Consider the following 17,224-nt stretch of genomic DNA (forward strand, 5'->3'; position numbering starts at 1 on the left):
AAAATACTCTGATCTTGTAGATTATTTAGGTTTGGGAAAGTGCTTGAATCATTTAGATAAAGGTTAAATAAAAATTCTAACATTTAAAAAATAGGTTTGAAGAACCTTTAAGCCTGAAAGAAAGAAAGCAGTGGTTGGGTTCGTTCAGTTCTTCAACCCATGGTAATGTTGGAAGATTAGTATACATAGAATTATAACGGAGAATACTGTACAATAGTAGGTTATACCCTCGTCTATTACCTGCACTAATGACACGGCCAGGTATTGCCCCATGTGTTGGGTTCAAATTGTTGCGGCTTGGTCTTTATTTTATTTATTGAACCTTTATTTGAAAAAAGGTCTGCACTTTTTTAGTTGTTATTATCAACTGTTACTAATGGTCCTCAGAAACAACCGCATGGCCATGACGGCGTTTACAGTGCAAGCAAATTAAGGTAAACGAAACTATGTAATTAAATGGAATGATAATGTAGACTATACCAACTGAAGGGAACTAACAGCGTAATTAAATGGAATGATAATGTAAGCTATACCAACTGAAGGGAACTAACAGCGTAATTAAATGGAATGATAATGTAGGCTATACCAACTGAAGGGAACTAACAGCGTAATTAAATGGAATGATAATGTAGGCTATACCAACTGAAGGGAACTAACAGCGTAATTAAATGGAATAATAATGTAGGCTATACCAACTGAAGGGAACTAACAGCGTAATTAAATGGAATGATAATGTAGGCTATACCAACTGAAGGGAACTAACAGTGTAATTAAATGGAATGATAATGTAGGCTATACCACATGAAGTGAACTAACAGTGTAATTAAATGGAATGATAATGTAGACCCCCCCAACTGAAGGGAACTAATAGTTAATTGGCAGTTAAATAGGCCTATGTGTGGTCATTAGGCCTACTGACGGTCGATAATGACAGTGGTTAATATTTAACATGACAGAGAATGTCGGGGTAGCAAGTTAAAAGGCCTTACAATGTAAATGCTGCATAATGGCACAGCATTTCATAACTTTACTGTGGGAAAGTTGATATGTTGATTTATGCGGGCTTAACTCGGGTCAGAATCCCCCTATTGAGAATATGAAAGGGAGGATACTATTTTATTGTATCAGAAACTAATGTGGTGAGTTGTTATTTGAGACCTGCAAGCTGTTCACTCGTATGCGATATGCTCACTAGTGTGTTTAACGGACTCCATGGTTGGAAAGTGAAGTGCCCTCGGGCCTTATCACCTTACATGATCATTTAGATATGTGATGTCATTATTGACCGATAAAGGTTATTTGTTGTCTAGTTAAAAACGTGTGATTAGATCATTATGTTTGAAATATTTGAAACATGACCGTATCATTTCCATTATTGGTGGTGAGCACTAGATTTTATAATATTGGATTTGCCTGTAGGCCTCAGTTATGAGTGTTCAAGCACCAGTTTTCTATGGAGTTAACCTACTTGTGTTAAATTACCCTTAAAGTCATATTATTAAGGACTCATATTTCGCGTTGGTCGTTACATTTCGTTTCCGTTCAAAAAAACCCAGGGCTGTCTAGGTCACGCTGAATTGTCCGTAATGTTAGGCCTACCCACCAAGAAATTGTAGCACTGCTAAAATGTTATTAAGTGAACGACTGTTCACATCACAGCGTTGGAACGGAAAAGGCAGATGGATAGGCCTATAAGTGTTCCAGAAGGTAATGTTTTGTAGGGAAAATTACCTCCCAGCTGCCAACATCAACATTCTTATGTGATTGCAGGAAATATCCATTTTGGTCAAATTTCCTTTCAATATAAAATACAAATAAAATAACAATTAAGTGTAAGTGAAAAAATATTTAATTCCATCCAAAAATATCTTTGTAATAAAAACCGAATAAAACATGTAAATATGCAAAACAAACAAAAGCAGAACAGAATACCTGTGTGTAAAGTGTGTCCTTCGAACGGAGGCAATGAAACAGTACCTACTGGTCGATGGATGTTTCTCTGTCCCCTCTCTCCTGCCTTCCTCGCTCTACCGCTCCACAGCAGTAAAAACAGTTTGTCGTGACGCGGAGGGACGCACATAGTAGGTATTGAGAACACATTGATGATGAAAGAAGATGTAATATAGCATACAAAAAGTAACATCGTCCCAGGATGAGCGAGATTAGTAGTAAAAAATCATGTTCCACCTCTCATACGGAAGGCGAACATGAGTCGCTCTCTAAGTTCCAACATATCCACGTCAAGGTCAAGGCACTTGGATCCAACGGTCGACCATGCATGCAACATTACGCATCCCAGAGGCTGTATGTCAGGAGAACATCGTCAGATAGTTCGTTGTCAGTTAGTCGGAGGCTCGGAGCACCAACGTTATTATTCCTCTTGGTTAGTGTCTGAAAGTGGCGAGGTGGAACAGTCCGATTTACGGTCGACGTCTCGAGACCTCTCATGCTCCGAAAGCTGCTCGCTCGACGGGATGGAATTCTTCTTAGGACGGCCTTTTGGTTTGGTTGGAGATTCCAATCCTCCTCCTTGTAGGACCTGTACAGTGGAAACGATTCAAGTTTCAGTTAAAACAATTCAACCGTCCGCAATAAAGCGGTTTAGTCCTACCATAAAACCAAGATAATTGACAAGTCATTCTCCTCCTTGTCATATTGTTCATAATAAGAAATAAGAACTTACTATTTTCTTCCATTTCATTCTCCTGTTCTGGTACCAGGTCTTGACTTGTAGTTGACTCAGATCCAGACACTCAGCCAGATCTATTCTACATGAACAAAGACAGAAGCGATTAGAGAGATTTCCTTTACATTCTCGAATAGCACACTATGATGCTGCCTTGAACTAAAAGCAGTCGATAGTCAATGGTATTAAAGGAGGATATTTTCTTTGGTTTCATCAGTCATAACAGCAGATAAGGCATTTGCATGTTTTTATTTCTGCCTGTCGCCTTTTCCGCACATCACCAATAACTGGGCTTGGGGATAAACGAAGTTGATTGAATTCATTTGAATACCTGTCAGGTGTTGAAAGGTACTTTTGTTTCTCAAATCTCTTCTCCAGGCCCATGAGCTGTAGCTCAGTGAAGACTGTCCTGCTCCGTCGGCCCTTTTTGGTCTTGCTGCTGCCGACGCCGAGGTGCTCCAGTTTGCTTCGGAGGTGGATGTCCAGCGGGAGGTGGTGGGAGGCTGAGCCGTGGTGCAGGCCTGGAGCCCCAGATAGGAGAGCAGAGCCTAACGGTGATCCAAGTGAACAAGAGAGTGGCGACATGGGGAACTTCAGGATACCCGACTGGTCGGCCTTCAAAACTGAAAGTCAAAGTCCAACAATATCACATTTAAATGGAATTATTCTAGGTCTACACAAATATAATTAATTTAACAATGCCTATAGGCTGCACACTTGACTATTAGCTTGGCAATTACAAACTGATGATGACAGTTCTCTTGGTAAAAATAAAGGTTAACATGAATACAGAGAAATGTTACTAAAACATTTTATAATATTATTATTAGTAGTATTATTGTATTGTTATATCTGTATTATTTTAATAATAGTTAAGTCATAGTAGTATTGTAGCCTATTTAAGATATTATTACATTATACTACGATAGGCCTCGGCCCAATACAAATAAGAATCATTTAATTGTAAAATGGTATTGTATTTATTTTATAATTATGGTAATACTTATAGCAATAGTTATATTATTATAAACATTATAGATGTATATTCGTATTAACGTTGAAAATATAATTTCAATTAATGTCATATGTAACCAAATGCATCTACTTTCTAGTCGAAATATTGACACGCAAAGTGACTTCACACTACTACTCTCTTAGTGTTTTTTCACCCACCAACACAATTTCCCTGAGCCAAATTCATATGACCCATATGACTGCTGAAATGCATAAATAGTGGTATTCGATAAACAAGGACTAGTTTTACAAATCGCATGACCAATCAATGTAAACACGTGTAATAGGTTCTGGCCTTTCTAGGGAGTTTTTCCTAGCCACCGTGCTTCTACACCTGCATTGCTTGCTGTTTGGGGTTTTCGGCTGGGTTTCTGTACAGCACTTTGTGACATCAGCTGATGTAAGAAGGGCTTTATAAATACATTTGATTGATTGATAATACTACACTGGAAAAAGAACATGAGTCCAATACTCTGAAGGCAGAGACCCGCTGCGTGAAACTTAAGGCCCGCATCGCCCTTTCTAAAGTCTGGTGACCCAGTGTGAACATTCGCTCGAGTGGAAACATTCACAAGACAAACTTGTCTACATTTTTTGATACAGAAATATATACTTTAGAAACCTTCTTAAAGAGCCAATGAAATTACAATGTTGTTTTTGAAATACGGTGACTAAATTAGGGTGCCCGAATGGCGCAGCGGTCTAAAACGATGCAGTGCAGGAGGCGTCCCTGGTTCGTATCCAGGCTGTATCACATCCGGCCGTGATAGGGAGTCCCAATTGGCCCGGAGTAGGCCGTCATTGTAAATGAGAATTAGTTCTTAACTGACACTCCTGGTTAAATAAAAAGCCACGCACTGGTAACGCGCTTCTCTCGATTGCTTATTTTGGGGTGCATGTTTGACCTTTGCCCTATAACCTACCATTTGTAGCCTATATATACACACATTTAAAACGTTCCTAGATCGTGCACTTCCAATAAGTAAATAATACCAGAAACACAAATGTAAACAGGCTCATATTTAAAGATGCATTAAATCAACTTGTTTTACGAGCGCCATTTGGGACAATTTACTGCCTGAACGAATCAAAAGCATTCATCTGGAGTAGGGTTTCCCAAACTCGGTCCTGGTCTAGAGAAGACTATATAACAAAGACTTATTGCAAATACAATCACATTTTTCGGGTACACACCTCCATCTTAAAACAAGCTAGAATCAAAAGCAGTGCATCTTACCCAGGTGGTTGTGGTATGGCCGTGCCGATAACAGAGCTTGTACTCCGAACTTGAGCAGCTCCCCTGCCGGGGTAGACACCTTATGGTCCGGGTGGTCGGTCAGAATCTCTTCGATCATGAAGCTCCGGTAGCGATGTGAGTGGGAGCGGTGGTCGTTGTAAGCCTCCGGAAGATAGTAGTGAGCCCCCAAGTCCAAGGGATGCTGCATGGTTCAGTTCGGTCAGCGGGAGAGACCGAGTGCAATAAAAACGTTAATTTTTCTTCCTCCTTGGGTAGTCTAGCTATACCGTAGAGACATGCAATCACATTTAAACAGCCGTCCCTTTTCACTTTACAACTCTGGGATGGAATAAGTCACTCGGGTGCAGGGCTGGAAGTTAACATTCTCAACTGGACACTGAAATAAGCCCGTCCTGATTCTGCCTGGTGGCTGAATCAAACCGTTTCTTTGCTAAAACCCAACTATGGAGATTGCAATATGGAACCAAACGCCCTCAAAGTGTCATCATAACGTTTAATTTCCGGCCAATATCAAGTAATGCAGTCTACCCCTGTTTACTGTAGGCTATAGCGTCGCCAAGAGTATGCATGGAGCAGTTCAAGGCTTATAAGAGAGTTCCCTTTCTATGCTCCTCCCCTCCTTAGACGAGCCAGCCTCTCAGACCCGAGGAAGGAAGGAAACATCGATTAACTCTACTTTGCATGCTAAAATAGGCAAATTATTTAAGAAAATTAGTAGGCATGTATTTGGTTTGGACACATTAGCCTGCCTATCTACTCTTGACCAGAGAAAGCAAGAGAGATTTATTGTGCACAATGTTGAAGGAATGCTGGTGTGAGATGGTCAATTTGAAGGTCCCAATGGCTACGTCTTTGAAATGCATTTTACAATGAATGTGAAAACATTTTGTTGTAGAAAGTAAACATTTCGATTAAATATATCAGGGAAATGTATACAAATGTAGGCCTATGCAATTTGTTAAAGACATGCAATTCATTCATACCCAAACACTGAACAATACCAGATCAGATCATGCAACATTGTTTAGAAATGGAAATATACACTGATGGCCGGAAGCATCAATCTCTTAGTTTGCTTCATTAATGATGACTCGCTCCAGCAGGTATATTTCACTGGTCACCCCCAAAATATTTTTTCTATTGTGTTATTGACTATACGTTTGTTTATTCCATGTGTAACTCTGTGTTGTTGTTGTTTGTGTCTCACTGCTTTGCTTTATCTTGGCCAGGTCGCAGTTGTAAATGAGAAATTGTTCTCAACTGGCCTACCTGGTTAAATAAAGGGTTAGGGTTATATATCAATACCTGGTTAAATAAAGGGTTAGGGTTATATATCAATACCTGGTTAAATAAAGGGTTAGGGTTATACATAAATACCTGGTTAAATAAAGGGTTAGGGTTATATATATAAATATCTGGTTAAATAAAGGGTTAGGGTTATATATATCTAAATACCTGGTTAAATAGCATTAGTGAGGTCGGGCAATGATGTTGGGCTATTAGGCCTGGCTCGCAGACGGCATTCAAATTCATCCCAAAGGTGTTCGATGAGGTTGAGGTGTGGGCTCTGTGCAGGCCAGTCAAGTTCCTCCACACCGATCTCGACAAACCATTGCTGTATGGACCTCGCATTGTCATGCTGGAACTGTTGCCACAAAGTTGGAAGCACAGAATCATCTAGAATGTCATTGTATTCTGAAGCAATAAGAATTCCCTTCACGGGAACTAACAGACCTGGCACGAACCATGAAAAACCGCCCCAGACCATTATTCCTCCTCCACCAAATGGAGATTGCATGGCTCTGTGCTCGATAGTACACGTCAGGCAGCAACGGGTGTTGCTGAAATAGTCGAATCCACTAATTTGAAGGGGTGTCCACCTACATTCGTATATATAATGTAGCTTCAAGTTGAAACTGGACATGACAATCCATCCACCAACAGCTGGGTCTGTTGCTTTATGTCACATAATCAATCATTAATTATTTGAGTTTTTTAAATTCATTTACAGGGTTAGCTTGTAAAGTGGTATAGAGTTTGCTAATGCTATGCTTTAAGTTAATTTACAGGGTTAGCTTGTAAAGTGGTATAGTGTTTGCTAATGCCAGGCTTTAAGTTAATTTACAGGGTTACCTTGTAAAGTGGTATAGTGTTTGCTAATGCTAGGCTTTAAGTTCATTTACAGGGTTAGCTTGTACAGTGGTATAATATTTTCTAATGCTAGGCCTCAAATACTGGATAGTACACTGAACTAAAATATAAACGCAAAATGCAACAATTTCAAAGAGAGTTACAGTCCATAGAAGGAAATCAGTCAATTTAAATAAATAAATTACGCCCTAATCTATGGATTTCACATGACTGGGCAGGGGTGCAGGCCTGGGAGGGCATAGGCCCACCCACTTGGTAGAGAAATTAACATTCAAATCTCTGGCAACAGCTCTGTTGGACATTCCTGCAGTCAGCATGCCAATTGACCGCTCCCTCAAAACTGGCATTGTGATGTGTGACACAACTGCACATTTCAGAGTGGCCTTTTATTGTCCCCAGCACAAGGTGCACCTGTGAAATGATCATGCTGTTTAATCAGATTGTTGATATGCCACACCTGCAAGGTCAAAGGATTATCTTGTTAAAGGAGCAATACTCACTAACAGGGATGTAAACAAATTCATACACAAGATTTGAGAGAAATAAGCTTTTTGTGAGTTTGGAAAATGTTGGGGATCTTTTATTTCAGCTCATTAAACATGGGACAAACACTTTACATGTTGGGTATCTATTGTTGTTCAGTATAGTAGCATAATAAACTCTGAAACCACTGCAGGCTTATATTTCATCACACTGACCAAAGGCCTTCGATTATGGCTTCACACATTTGATTTAAAAAATGAATTTGCTTACCTAAAATTAAATATATTAATCCACTGGCATCTTGAGTCGTTCTGGATCACTGCTGATGTTACCAAAAATATTGAATACAATTTAATGAAAAGTTTCCATCTTTACAGAATTGAACCTTTTCTGAAAAATAGTTATTGAGATGTATATTTCTGAATAGATCCAATATGTCGAACCCTTTTTAAAGTGAACCCTCTACAGCGCCTTCAGAAAGTATTCATACCCCTTGACTTAAACATTTTGTTGTGTTAGTCTGAATTTAAATTGATTTATTTCTCTCACCCATCTACACACAATACCCCATAATGATAAAGTGAAAATAGGCTTTTAGACATTTTAGCAAATGTATTGAAAATTAAATACAGAAATATCAAATTTACATACAATAAGTATTCTCCCCCCTGAGTAAATACATGTTAGAATCACCTTTGGCAGTGTGCTTGAATGCTTGAAAATATGAAGAGTGGTACTCAGTGATGTGTTGTGTTGGATTTGACCCAAACATAACACTTTATATTCAGGACCCAAAGTTAATTTCTTTGCCACATTTTTTGCAGTTTTACTATAGTGCCTTGTTGCAAACAGGATGCATGTTTTGGAATATTTGTATTCTGTACAGGCTTCCTTCTTTTCACTCTGTCAATTAGGTTACTGTTGTGGAGTAACTACAATGTTGTTGTTCCATCCTCCGTTGTCTCCTGTCACATCCATTCAACTCTGTAACTGTTTTAAAGTCACCATTGGCCTCATGGTGAAATCCCTGAGTGGTTTCCTTCCTCTCTTGCAACTAAGTTAGGAAAGACACCTGTATCTTTGTAGTGACTGGATGTATTGATACACCCTCCAAAGTGTAATTAATAACGTCACCATGCTCAAAGGGATATTTAATGTGCTATTTTTATTTGTATCCATTTGCGAAGCAATGGAAAACCTGCCAGGGCTTTGTGGTTGAATCTGTTTAAAATTCACTGCTCGACTGCGAGACCTTACTGATACTTTTGTGTCAAAAGTATCCCCTTGTGTGGGATAAAGAGATGAAGTAGTCATTCAAAAATCATGTTAAACATGTTAAACACTATTTTTGCACACAGTGTGTGACTTGTTAAGCATATTTTTTAAGCAGGTTTTTCCTCCTGAAGTTATTGAGGCTTGCCATAACAAAAGGGTTGAATACTTATTGACTCAAGACATTTCAGCTTTTCATTTTTTATTAATTTGTAAACATTTTCTAAAAACATAATTCCACTTTCACATTATAGGGATAGGCCAGTGACATAACATTTCAATTGAATCTATGTTAAATGTCATCTGTAACACAACAAGTCAAGGAGTGTTAACACTTTCTGAAGAGACTGTATGCAACTCAAACCAGCACAGAGAGAAACAAACAGTTTGAGTCTGATCTAAACCAATTAATTCTAACAAAATAAAACTGTGAAATAGGTCTGTTTTAAATTTTTCTTCACTCTAATTGTCCTGTAGTTTAGCATCTGCTTCATCTGACCACTTTTTTATAGACCGAGTCACTGGTGCTTCCTGCTTTAATTTTTGCTTGTAATCAGGAATCAGGAGGGTAGAGCTGTGGTCAGATTTACCAAATGGAAGGCGAGGGAGAGCTTTGAGTACAGGTGATTTTGATTTTTTTCCCCTCTGTTTGCACATTTAACATGTTGATAGAAATTTGGTAGAACTGATTTAAGTTTCCCTGCATTAAAGTCTCCGGCCACTAGGAGCGCCACCTCTGGGTGAGTGGTTTCCTGTTTGCTTATTTCCTTATACAGCTGACTGAGTGCGGTCTTAGTGACAGCATCTGTCTGTGGTGGTAAATAAACAGCCACGAAAGTATAGCTGAAAACTCTCTAGGCAAGTAGTGTGAAGTGTAATTTATCACAATGTACTCTACCTCAGGTGAGCAAAATCTAGAGACTTCCTTAGATTTCGTGCACCAGCTGTTGTTTACAAATATGCACTCCCCCCCTCGTGTGCTGGTCTATCTTTCCGATAGAGTGTATCCCGCTAGCTGAATATCCATGTCGTCATTCAGCCACGACTCCGTGAAACATAGGATATTACAGTTTGATGTCCCATTGGTAAGATATTCGTGATCGTACCTTGCCTAATTTATTGTCCAATGATTGCACATTGGCGAGTAATATTGACGGTAACGGCAGCTTTTCCACTCGCCTTCTGCGGGTCATCACGAGGCATTCCGCTCTGTGTCCTCTGTACCTGCGTCTTTTCATCTTGCATATAACGGGAAGTGGGACCTGTCGGGTGTTTGGAGAATGTCCTGTGCATCCTGCTTGTTGAAGAAAAAATCTTTGTCTAATCTGAGTTGAGTGATCGCTGTCCTGATATCCAGAAGCTCTTTGTCTAATCTGAGGTGAGTGATCTCTGTCCTGATATCCAGAAGCTCTTTGTCTAATCCGAGGTGAGTGATCGCTGTCCTGATATCCAGAAGCTCTTTGTCTAATCTGAGGTGAGTGATCTCTGTCCTGATATCCAGAAGCTCTTTGTCTAATCTGAGGTGAGTAATCGCTGTCCTGATATCCAGAAGCTCTTTGTCTAATCTGAGGTGAGTGATCTCTGTCCTGATATCCAGAAGCTCTTTGTCTAATCTGAGGTGAGTGATCGCTGTCCTGATATCCAGAAGCTCTTTGTCTAATCTGAGTTGAGTGATCTCTGTCCTAATATCCAGAAGCTCTTTGTCTAATCTGAGGTGAGTGATCTCTGTCCTGATATCCAGAAGCTCTTTGTCTAATCTGAGGTGAGTGATCTCTGTCCTGATATCCAGAAGCTCTTTGTCTAATCTGAGGTGAGTGATCGCTGTCCTGATATCCAGAAGCTCTTTGTCTAATCTGAGGTGAGTGATCTCTGTCCTGATATCCAGAAGCTCTTTGTCTAATCCGAGGTGAGTGATCTCTGTCCTAATATCCAGAAGCTCTTTGTCTAATCTGAGGTGAGTGATCTCTGTCCTGATATCCAGAAGCTCTTTGTCTAATCTGAGGTGAGTAATCGCTGTCCTGATATCCAGAAGCTCTTTGTCTAATCTGAGGTGAGTGATCTCTGTCCTGATATCCAGAAGCTCTTTGTCTAATCCGAGGTGAGTGATCTCTGTCCTAATATCCAGAAGCTCTTTGTCTAATCTGAGGTGAGTGATCTCTGTCCTGATATCCAGAAGCTCTTTGTCTAATCTGAGGTGAGTGATCTCTGTCCTGATATCCAGAAGCTCTTTGTCTAATCTGAGGTGAGTGATCGCTGTCCTGATATCCAGAAGCTCTTTGTCTAATCTGAGGTGAGTGATCTCTGTCCTGATATCCAGAAGCTCTTTGTCTAATCCGAGGTGAGTGATCTCTGTCCTAATATCCAGAAGCTCTTTGTCTAATCCGAGGTAGTGATCTCTGTCCTGATATCCAGAAGCTCTTTTCTGCCGTAAAATACGGTTGCAGAAACATTATGTACAAAATAAGTTACAAATAACGCGGAAAAAAAACATAATAGCACAATAATAGCCTACAAACAGGAAGACAGATCACTGCTCTCTCTGAGCTCTAGGTTAAAGCCAACACAGAGGAAGACAGATTTCTGCTCTCTCTGAGCTCGAGGATAATGCCTCCTGACATCCAGGACCTCTACACTAGGCGGTGTCAGAGGAAGGCCCAAAACATTGTCAAAGACTCCAGTCACCCAAGTCATAGACTGTTCTCTCTGCTACCATACTGCAAGCGATATCGGAGCGCCAAGTCTAGGACCAAAAGGCTCCTTAACAGCTTCTACCCCCAAGCCATAAGACTGCTGAACAATTAATCAAATGGCCACTGGACTATTTACATTGACCCCCCTTTGTTTGATTTTACTCTGCTGCTACAAGCTGTTTATTATCTATGCATAGTCACTTTATAAATTACCTCGACTAACCTGTACCCCCGCACATTGACTCAATACCAGTACCCCCTGTATATAGCCTCGTTATTGTTATGTAAATTGAATTTTTTTATTTTATTTAAACTTTTTACTTTGGTTTATTTAGTAAATATTTTCTTAACTCTATTTATTGAACTGCATTGTTGATTAAGGGTTTGTATTTAAGCATTTCACGGTAAGGTCCACAGCTGTTGTATTCCGCGCATGTGACTAATAACATTTTATTTTATCTCTGCTCTCTCTGAGCTCTAGGCTGAAGCCAACACAGAGGAAGACAGATCTCTGCTCTCTCTGAGCTCTATGCTAATGCCAACACAGAGGAAGACAGATCTCTGCTCTCTCTGAGCTCTAGGCTGAAGCCAACACAGAGGAAGACAGATCTCTGCTCTCTCTGAGCTCTATGCTTAATGCCAACACAGAGGAAGACAGATCTCTGCTTTCTCTGAGCTCTAGGCTGAAGCCAACACAGAGGAAGACAAATCTCTGCTCTCTCTGAGCTCTATGCTAATGCCAACACAGAGGAAGACAGATCTCTGCTCTCTCTGAGCTCTAGGCTGAAGCCAACACAGGGGAAGACTTGTGGGCTTTATATTGTTGACTAATTACCCAACGGGCTTTAATTTCTCAACTATCTCAGCTTGTGGATATCGTGACTGGCTAGGAGAAACCTCTATTTTTCTGAAGCGAGGGAAATTGAAGCAACGATTTTTATAATTAAACCAAGATAGGCTGTGGTCTGTCGTTTCAAATGGGAACAAATGAGCCATAGTAGACAGGAAACAACAAGGTGGGCCGAGCCAAGCGCGAGCTAGCGAGATCCTATTGGCGTGGTCTAGCAGACATTTGCATATTTCCATTGGGGAACGCCTACTTTGAAGTGCGCGTGTGCAATAACTCAATTTGCCTTCGCACTCCTAAAGATGCAATTTTTTGAAATTTTGGCAAAGGGTAAAGTCTACAAAACGTCAGTTAGCCAGCCAGTTAGCCAGCCAGTCAGTCAGTTAGCCAGTCAGCCAGCCAGTCAGTCAGCCAGCCAGTCAGCCAGTTAGCCAGTTAGTTAGTTAGCCAGCCAGCCAGCCAGTCAGTCAGTTAGTTAGCCAGCCAGTCAGTCAGTTAGTTAGCCAGTCAGTCAGTTAGTTAGCCAGCCAGTCAGTCAGTTAGTTAGCCAGCCAGTCAGTCAGTCAGTTAGTTAGTTAGTTAGCCAGCCAGTCAGTCAGTTAGCCAGTCAGTCAGTCAGTTAGTTAGCCAGTTAGTTAGCCAGTCAGTTAGTTAGCCAGTTAGTTAGCCAGTCAGTTAGTTAGCCAGCCAGTTAGTTAGCCAGCCAGCCAGCCAGCCAGTTAGTTAGCCAGCCAGCCAGTTAGTTAGTTAGCCAGCCAGTTAGTTAGCCAGTTAGTTAGCCAGTTAGTTAGTTAGCCAGCCAGTCAGTTAGTTAGCCAGCCAGTCAGTCAGTTAGCCAGTCAGTTAGCCAGCCAGCTAACTAACATTAGCGACTTGGCTTGACCAGTGAGCCCACTAGCTTATCGTTCCCTGAAATATTGTGGGTTGTTGTACTTACATGAATACATACAGTGATATATAATATCACACACACTTACTACCGGGCAAAAGTTTTTATTGAAATGTAAGCAGTCCAAGTCCAGTGAATATCCTGAAATGGTACAAATGTATCGTTAAGCGGTAAACTGCCAGCGGTTTAAAAAAAAACGTTTAGGTTACCAAAAACTGAAAAAGAATGTACATTACAGAGTTATACATTTTTTTTTCAGGGAACAAATAATGGGTTAACAATTTACAGCTGTTCTGCAGCAATGGAAGTAAATTAAGCATTGAAAGTTGATGCTAACAATTCCTACAGGTGTCCCAACTTTTGTTGATTTACTTTTTTACATGTATTTTTTATTAAACTAAGCAAGTCAGTTAAGAACAAATTCTTATTTACAATGACGGTCTACACCGGCCAAACCCTAACCAGGACGATGCTGGGCCAATTGTGCGCCACCCTATGGGACTCCCAATCAGGGCCGGTTGTGATACAGCCTGGAATCGAACCATGGTCTGTAATGATGCCTCTAGCACTGAGATGCACTGCTCTCTGTCTGTATAAACGCAGTGTTGGAACAGACTGTGTTACCACACCCTTTTAAGCATTATTTGGACAGTATTGTACTGCAGGAGGTAGTATATTGCTGTCATAATGGTGAGAAAAAAGGCAATTAACAAAGGAAAACAGACAGACAATTATAACCCTTAAGTGTAGGTCTTTCCTTTAGAGAAATTGAAAAGAAAGCCAAGGTGTCAGTGAATACAGTTTCCTACACCATCGAAAGGCACTTGGAAACTGGAGGAAACTCTGATAGGAAGAGGTCTGGCAGACCCAAAGCCACAACAGAATCAGAAGACAAGTTTCTGAGAGGCAACAGCTTGCGTGATAGGCGGCTCACACGACAACAACTTCAAGCACAGCTTAACACTGGTCGAAGTCAGCAAGTCTCAGTTTCAACTGTGAAGAGAAGACTTCAAGCTGCAGGTTTGACAGGTCGAGTGGCAGTAAGAAAGCCATTGCTAAGTTGGCAAAATAAGAAAGTGGTTTGCCTGGGCCATGAAGCATCGCCAGTGGACTACTGGAGACTGGAAGAAGGTCTTTATGGACCGATGAATCAAAATGTAAAATCTTCAGTTTAACACTCAGGGTTTTTCGTCGAGTAGGTGAAAAGATGGTTCCTCAGTGTGTGACACCAACTGTCAAACATGGAGGAGGAAGCGTGATGGTCTGGGGCTCTTTTGCTGGATCCAGAGTTGGCGACCTGCACAGAGTGAGTGGCGCCCTGAACCAAAATGGCTACCATAGCATTTTGCAGCACCATGCAATACCCTCTGGTGTAAGCCTAGTTGGTCAGGGGTTCATCCTACAGCACGATAATGACCCAGAACATACCTCCAGGCTATGGGGTTCATCCTACAGAAAGATAATGACCTAGAACATACCTCCAGGCTATGGGGTTCATCCTACAGAAAGATAATGACCTAGAACATACCTCCAGGCTATGGGGTTCATCCTACAGAAAGATAATGACCCAGAACATACCTCCAGGCTATGGGGTTCATCCTACAGCACGATAATGACCCAGAACATACCTCCAGGCTATGGGGTTCATCCTACAGAAAGATAATGACCTAGAACATACCTCCAGGCTATGGGGTTCATCCTACAGAAAGATAATGACCCAGAACATACCTCCAGGCTATGGGGTTCATCCTACAGTAAGATAATGACCCAGAACATACCTCCAGGCTATAGGATAATGACCCAGAACATACCTCCAGGCTATAGGATAATGACCCAGAACATTCCTCCAGACTATAGGATTAAGGCCCAGAACATACCTCCAGACTATTGGATAATGATCCAGAACGTTCCTCCAGACTATAGGATAATGATCCAGAACTACCTTAGAAAAGAAGGCGTAGTCTTCAACTCATGGAATGGCCAGCACATTCTCTAGACTTAAACCCCATGGAGCTGGTTTGGGATGAACTGGGCAGAAGGGTGAAAGCACAGCAACCTACAAGTGCAACACATTTGTGGGAACTTCTGCAACAGTGTCGGGAAGAACTTTCTGAACAATATTTGATTTCCATTGTAGAAAGAATGCCACGAGTGTGTTTGGCTGTTATGTCTGCAAATGATATTACATTTTGTTAAACAAAACGATTCCATTATTTATTTTTTGTCTCCCAATTGTTTGGTAGCCTAGTGGTTAGAGTGTTGGATTAGTAACCAAAAGGTTGCAAGATCGAATCCGTGAGTTGACAAGGTAGAAGTCTGTCGTTCTTCCCCTGAACAAGGCACTGTTCCTAGACCGTCATTGAAAATAAGAATTTGTTCATAACTGACTTGTCTAGTTAAATAAAGGTCAAATAAAAAATGTATTCTATGCTTTAATATCAGAGTACATTAAGACATTAAACTGTGTGGATATTAATAAAAATGGGAAAAATTCAGGTGTTCTAAAACTTTTGACCGTGTGTGTGTGTGTGTGTGTGTGTGTGTGTGTGTGTGTGTGTGTGTGTGTGTGTGTGTGTGTGTGTGTGTGTGTGTGTGTGTGTGTGTGTGTGTGTGTGTGTGTGTGTGTGTGTGTGTGTGTGTGTGTGTGTGTGTGTGTGTGTACACAGATTACCAGTCAAAAGTTTGGACATCCACTCATTGAAGGGCTTTATTCTTCTATTTTCTACATTCCACATTCCTTCCTTTATTTTATCTCCTGTCAGACTGGGGATCTGAACCAGAAGCAAGTGGGAGGGTGACGTAACATTTCCTCTCCCATTCATTAAAGAACAGTGAGGTATGAGGGTCCTGTTGGTGGTTGATCAGGACATTGGCTGATTGAACAGGACTATAGGCGACTTGGTGTGAAAGAGAGGAGACCGATATAAAAATAAAGTTTCTACAAACCAAACGAAAGCAAATGGCCAAAGCGGGGAGGGGTCCCTAACTGAATTTGTCCAGTAAGAAACTCATTTTCATTGCAAAACGTTTATGCTGTGTTTGGCATCATTTCTGTCTCTCAATTTGAAGGCGTAGGGGGGCATGTCAAACGCAGAAAATAATGTTGAGTGCGTGTGGAGAGTCGCGAGTTCAGATAAAACAACTCTTGGCAGCGCAGAGGATCATGTTGAGTAGCTGAGAGAGTTAAGTGCTCAGACAAAAATGTTGCATGCCCAGAAAGTAGAATTGAGTGCAAGAAATGAAGTGTCAGGTACGCATCTCCCTGCTCACAGTATACTTGCCTCTACACTCTCGTAATGCACCTGTGCTTGCGCAATATAATCTCTGTGTGCTCCCAAATCTACAGTGACCATGTTTACATGCACACCAATATTCCAGTTATGAGAAGCCTGGATAAGATGCTTGGGATATGCTGATTTTAGATAGGTTATGTCAACACCTTATCCTGTTTACAGTTTTTCACCAGCTCTGTTTGGCATATCATGGGTGTTGTGATGTTTCAATCTGATTGGGCAAACCAATCACTGAAAAAAGTAGGCTATACCTGCGCAGTTCCATCCACCATAATAATTCCATCATTATTTAGAATTTTACACTGTACTGGACCGTATATCCTACTGGCTTAGGCTGCTTTCACCCCTAATTTAGATACATTTCTGCTTAGAATTTCCGACATTTGGTAAGCCATATATCTTGGGACATTTGGTAGGCCATTTGTTTGTCAACTATAGTTAGATACATTGAAGAGAAGCTGTGTCTTAACTTGTGGCCTAGAAGACTAAATAAATTTGTTTTCACCAGATTGTCTTACATTGATCTAATGAATGTGTTTAGTAATCTAGTTAACACCGGTGAAGTTGACTTGTTTCCTTTAGGGACCGGGGAGAAAAAGCATGAACTCCAACAGTGGAAAGATTGTTCCTGTGCAAAATGT

General features: G+C 40.8%; 1 protein-coding gene across 1 annotated transcript; it reads right to left on the bottom strand.

The window, feature by feature from the left end:
- Positions 1 to 1,831: 1,831 nt before the first annotated feature.
- LOC109867155 (homeobox protein BarH-like 1) lies at positions 1,832 to 5,520 on the bottom strand. Its single transcript, XM_020456169.2, has 4 exons — positions 4,938 to 5,520; positions 3,018 to 3,309; positions 2,684 to 2,768; positions 1,832 to 2,539 (listed from the first exon to the last, which is right to left on the bottom strand). Exons 1-4 carry the CDS (start codon positions 5,143 to 5,145, stop codon positions 2,372 to 2,374), a joined length of 753 nt encoding a protein of 250 aa, XP_020311758.1. The 5' UTR covers positions 5,146 to 5,520; the 3' UTR covers positions 1,832 to 2,371.
- Positions 5,521 to 17,224: the final 11,704 nt, after the last annotated feature.

The sequence above is a fragment of the Oncorhynchus kisutch genome, linkage group LG1 (assembly GCF_002021735.2).
Source record: "Oncorhynchus kisutch isolate 150728-3 linkage group LG1, Okis_V2, whole genome shotgun sequence".
Lineage (NCBI taxonomy): Eukaryota > Metazoa > Chordata > Actinopteri > Salmoniformes > Salmonidae > Oncorhynchus > Oncorhynchus kisutch.

What these genes read in the sequence shown, in the direction of transcription:
- LOC109867155 (XM_020456169.2), bottom strand. Translation starts at nt 5,145, where the DNA reads ATGCAGCATCCCTTGGACTTGGGGGCTCACTACTATCTTCCGGAGGCT. An exon ending in TACCTTTCAACACCTGACAG is followed by an intron (nt 2,769 to 3,017) that starts GTATTCAAATGA and finishes TTGTTCATGTAG; the next exon opens with AATAGATCTGGCTGAGTGTC. An exon ending in GAATGAAATGGAAGAAAATA is followed by an intron (nt 2,540 to 2,683) that starts GTAAGTTCTTAT and finishes TCCACTGTACAG; the next exon opens with GTCCTACAAGGAGGAGGATT.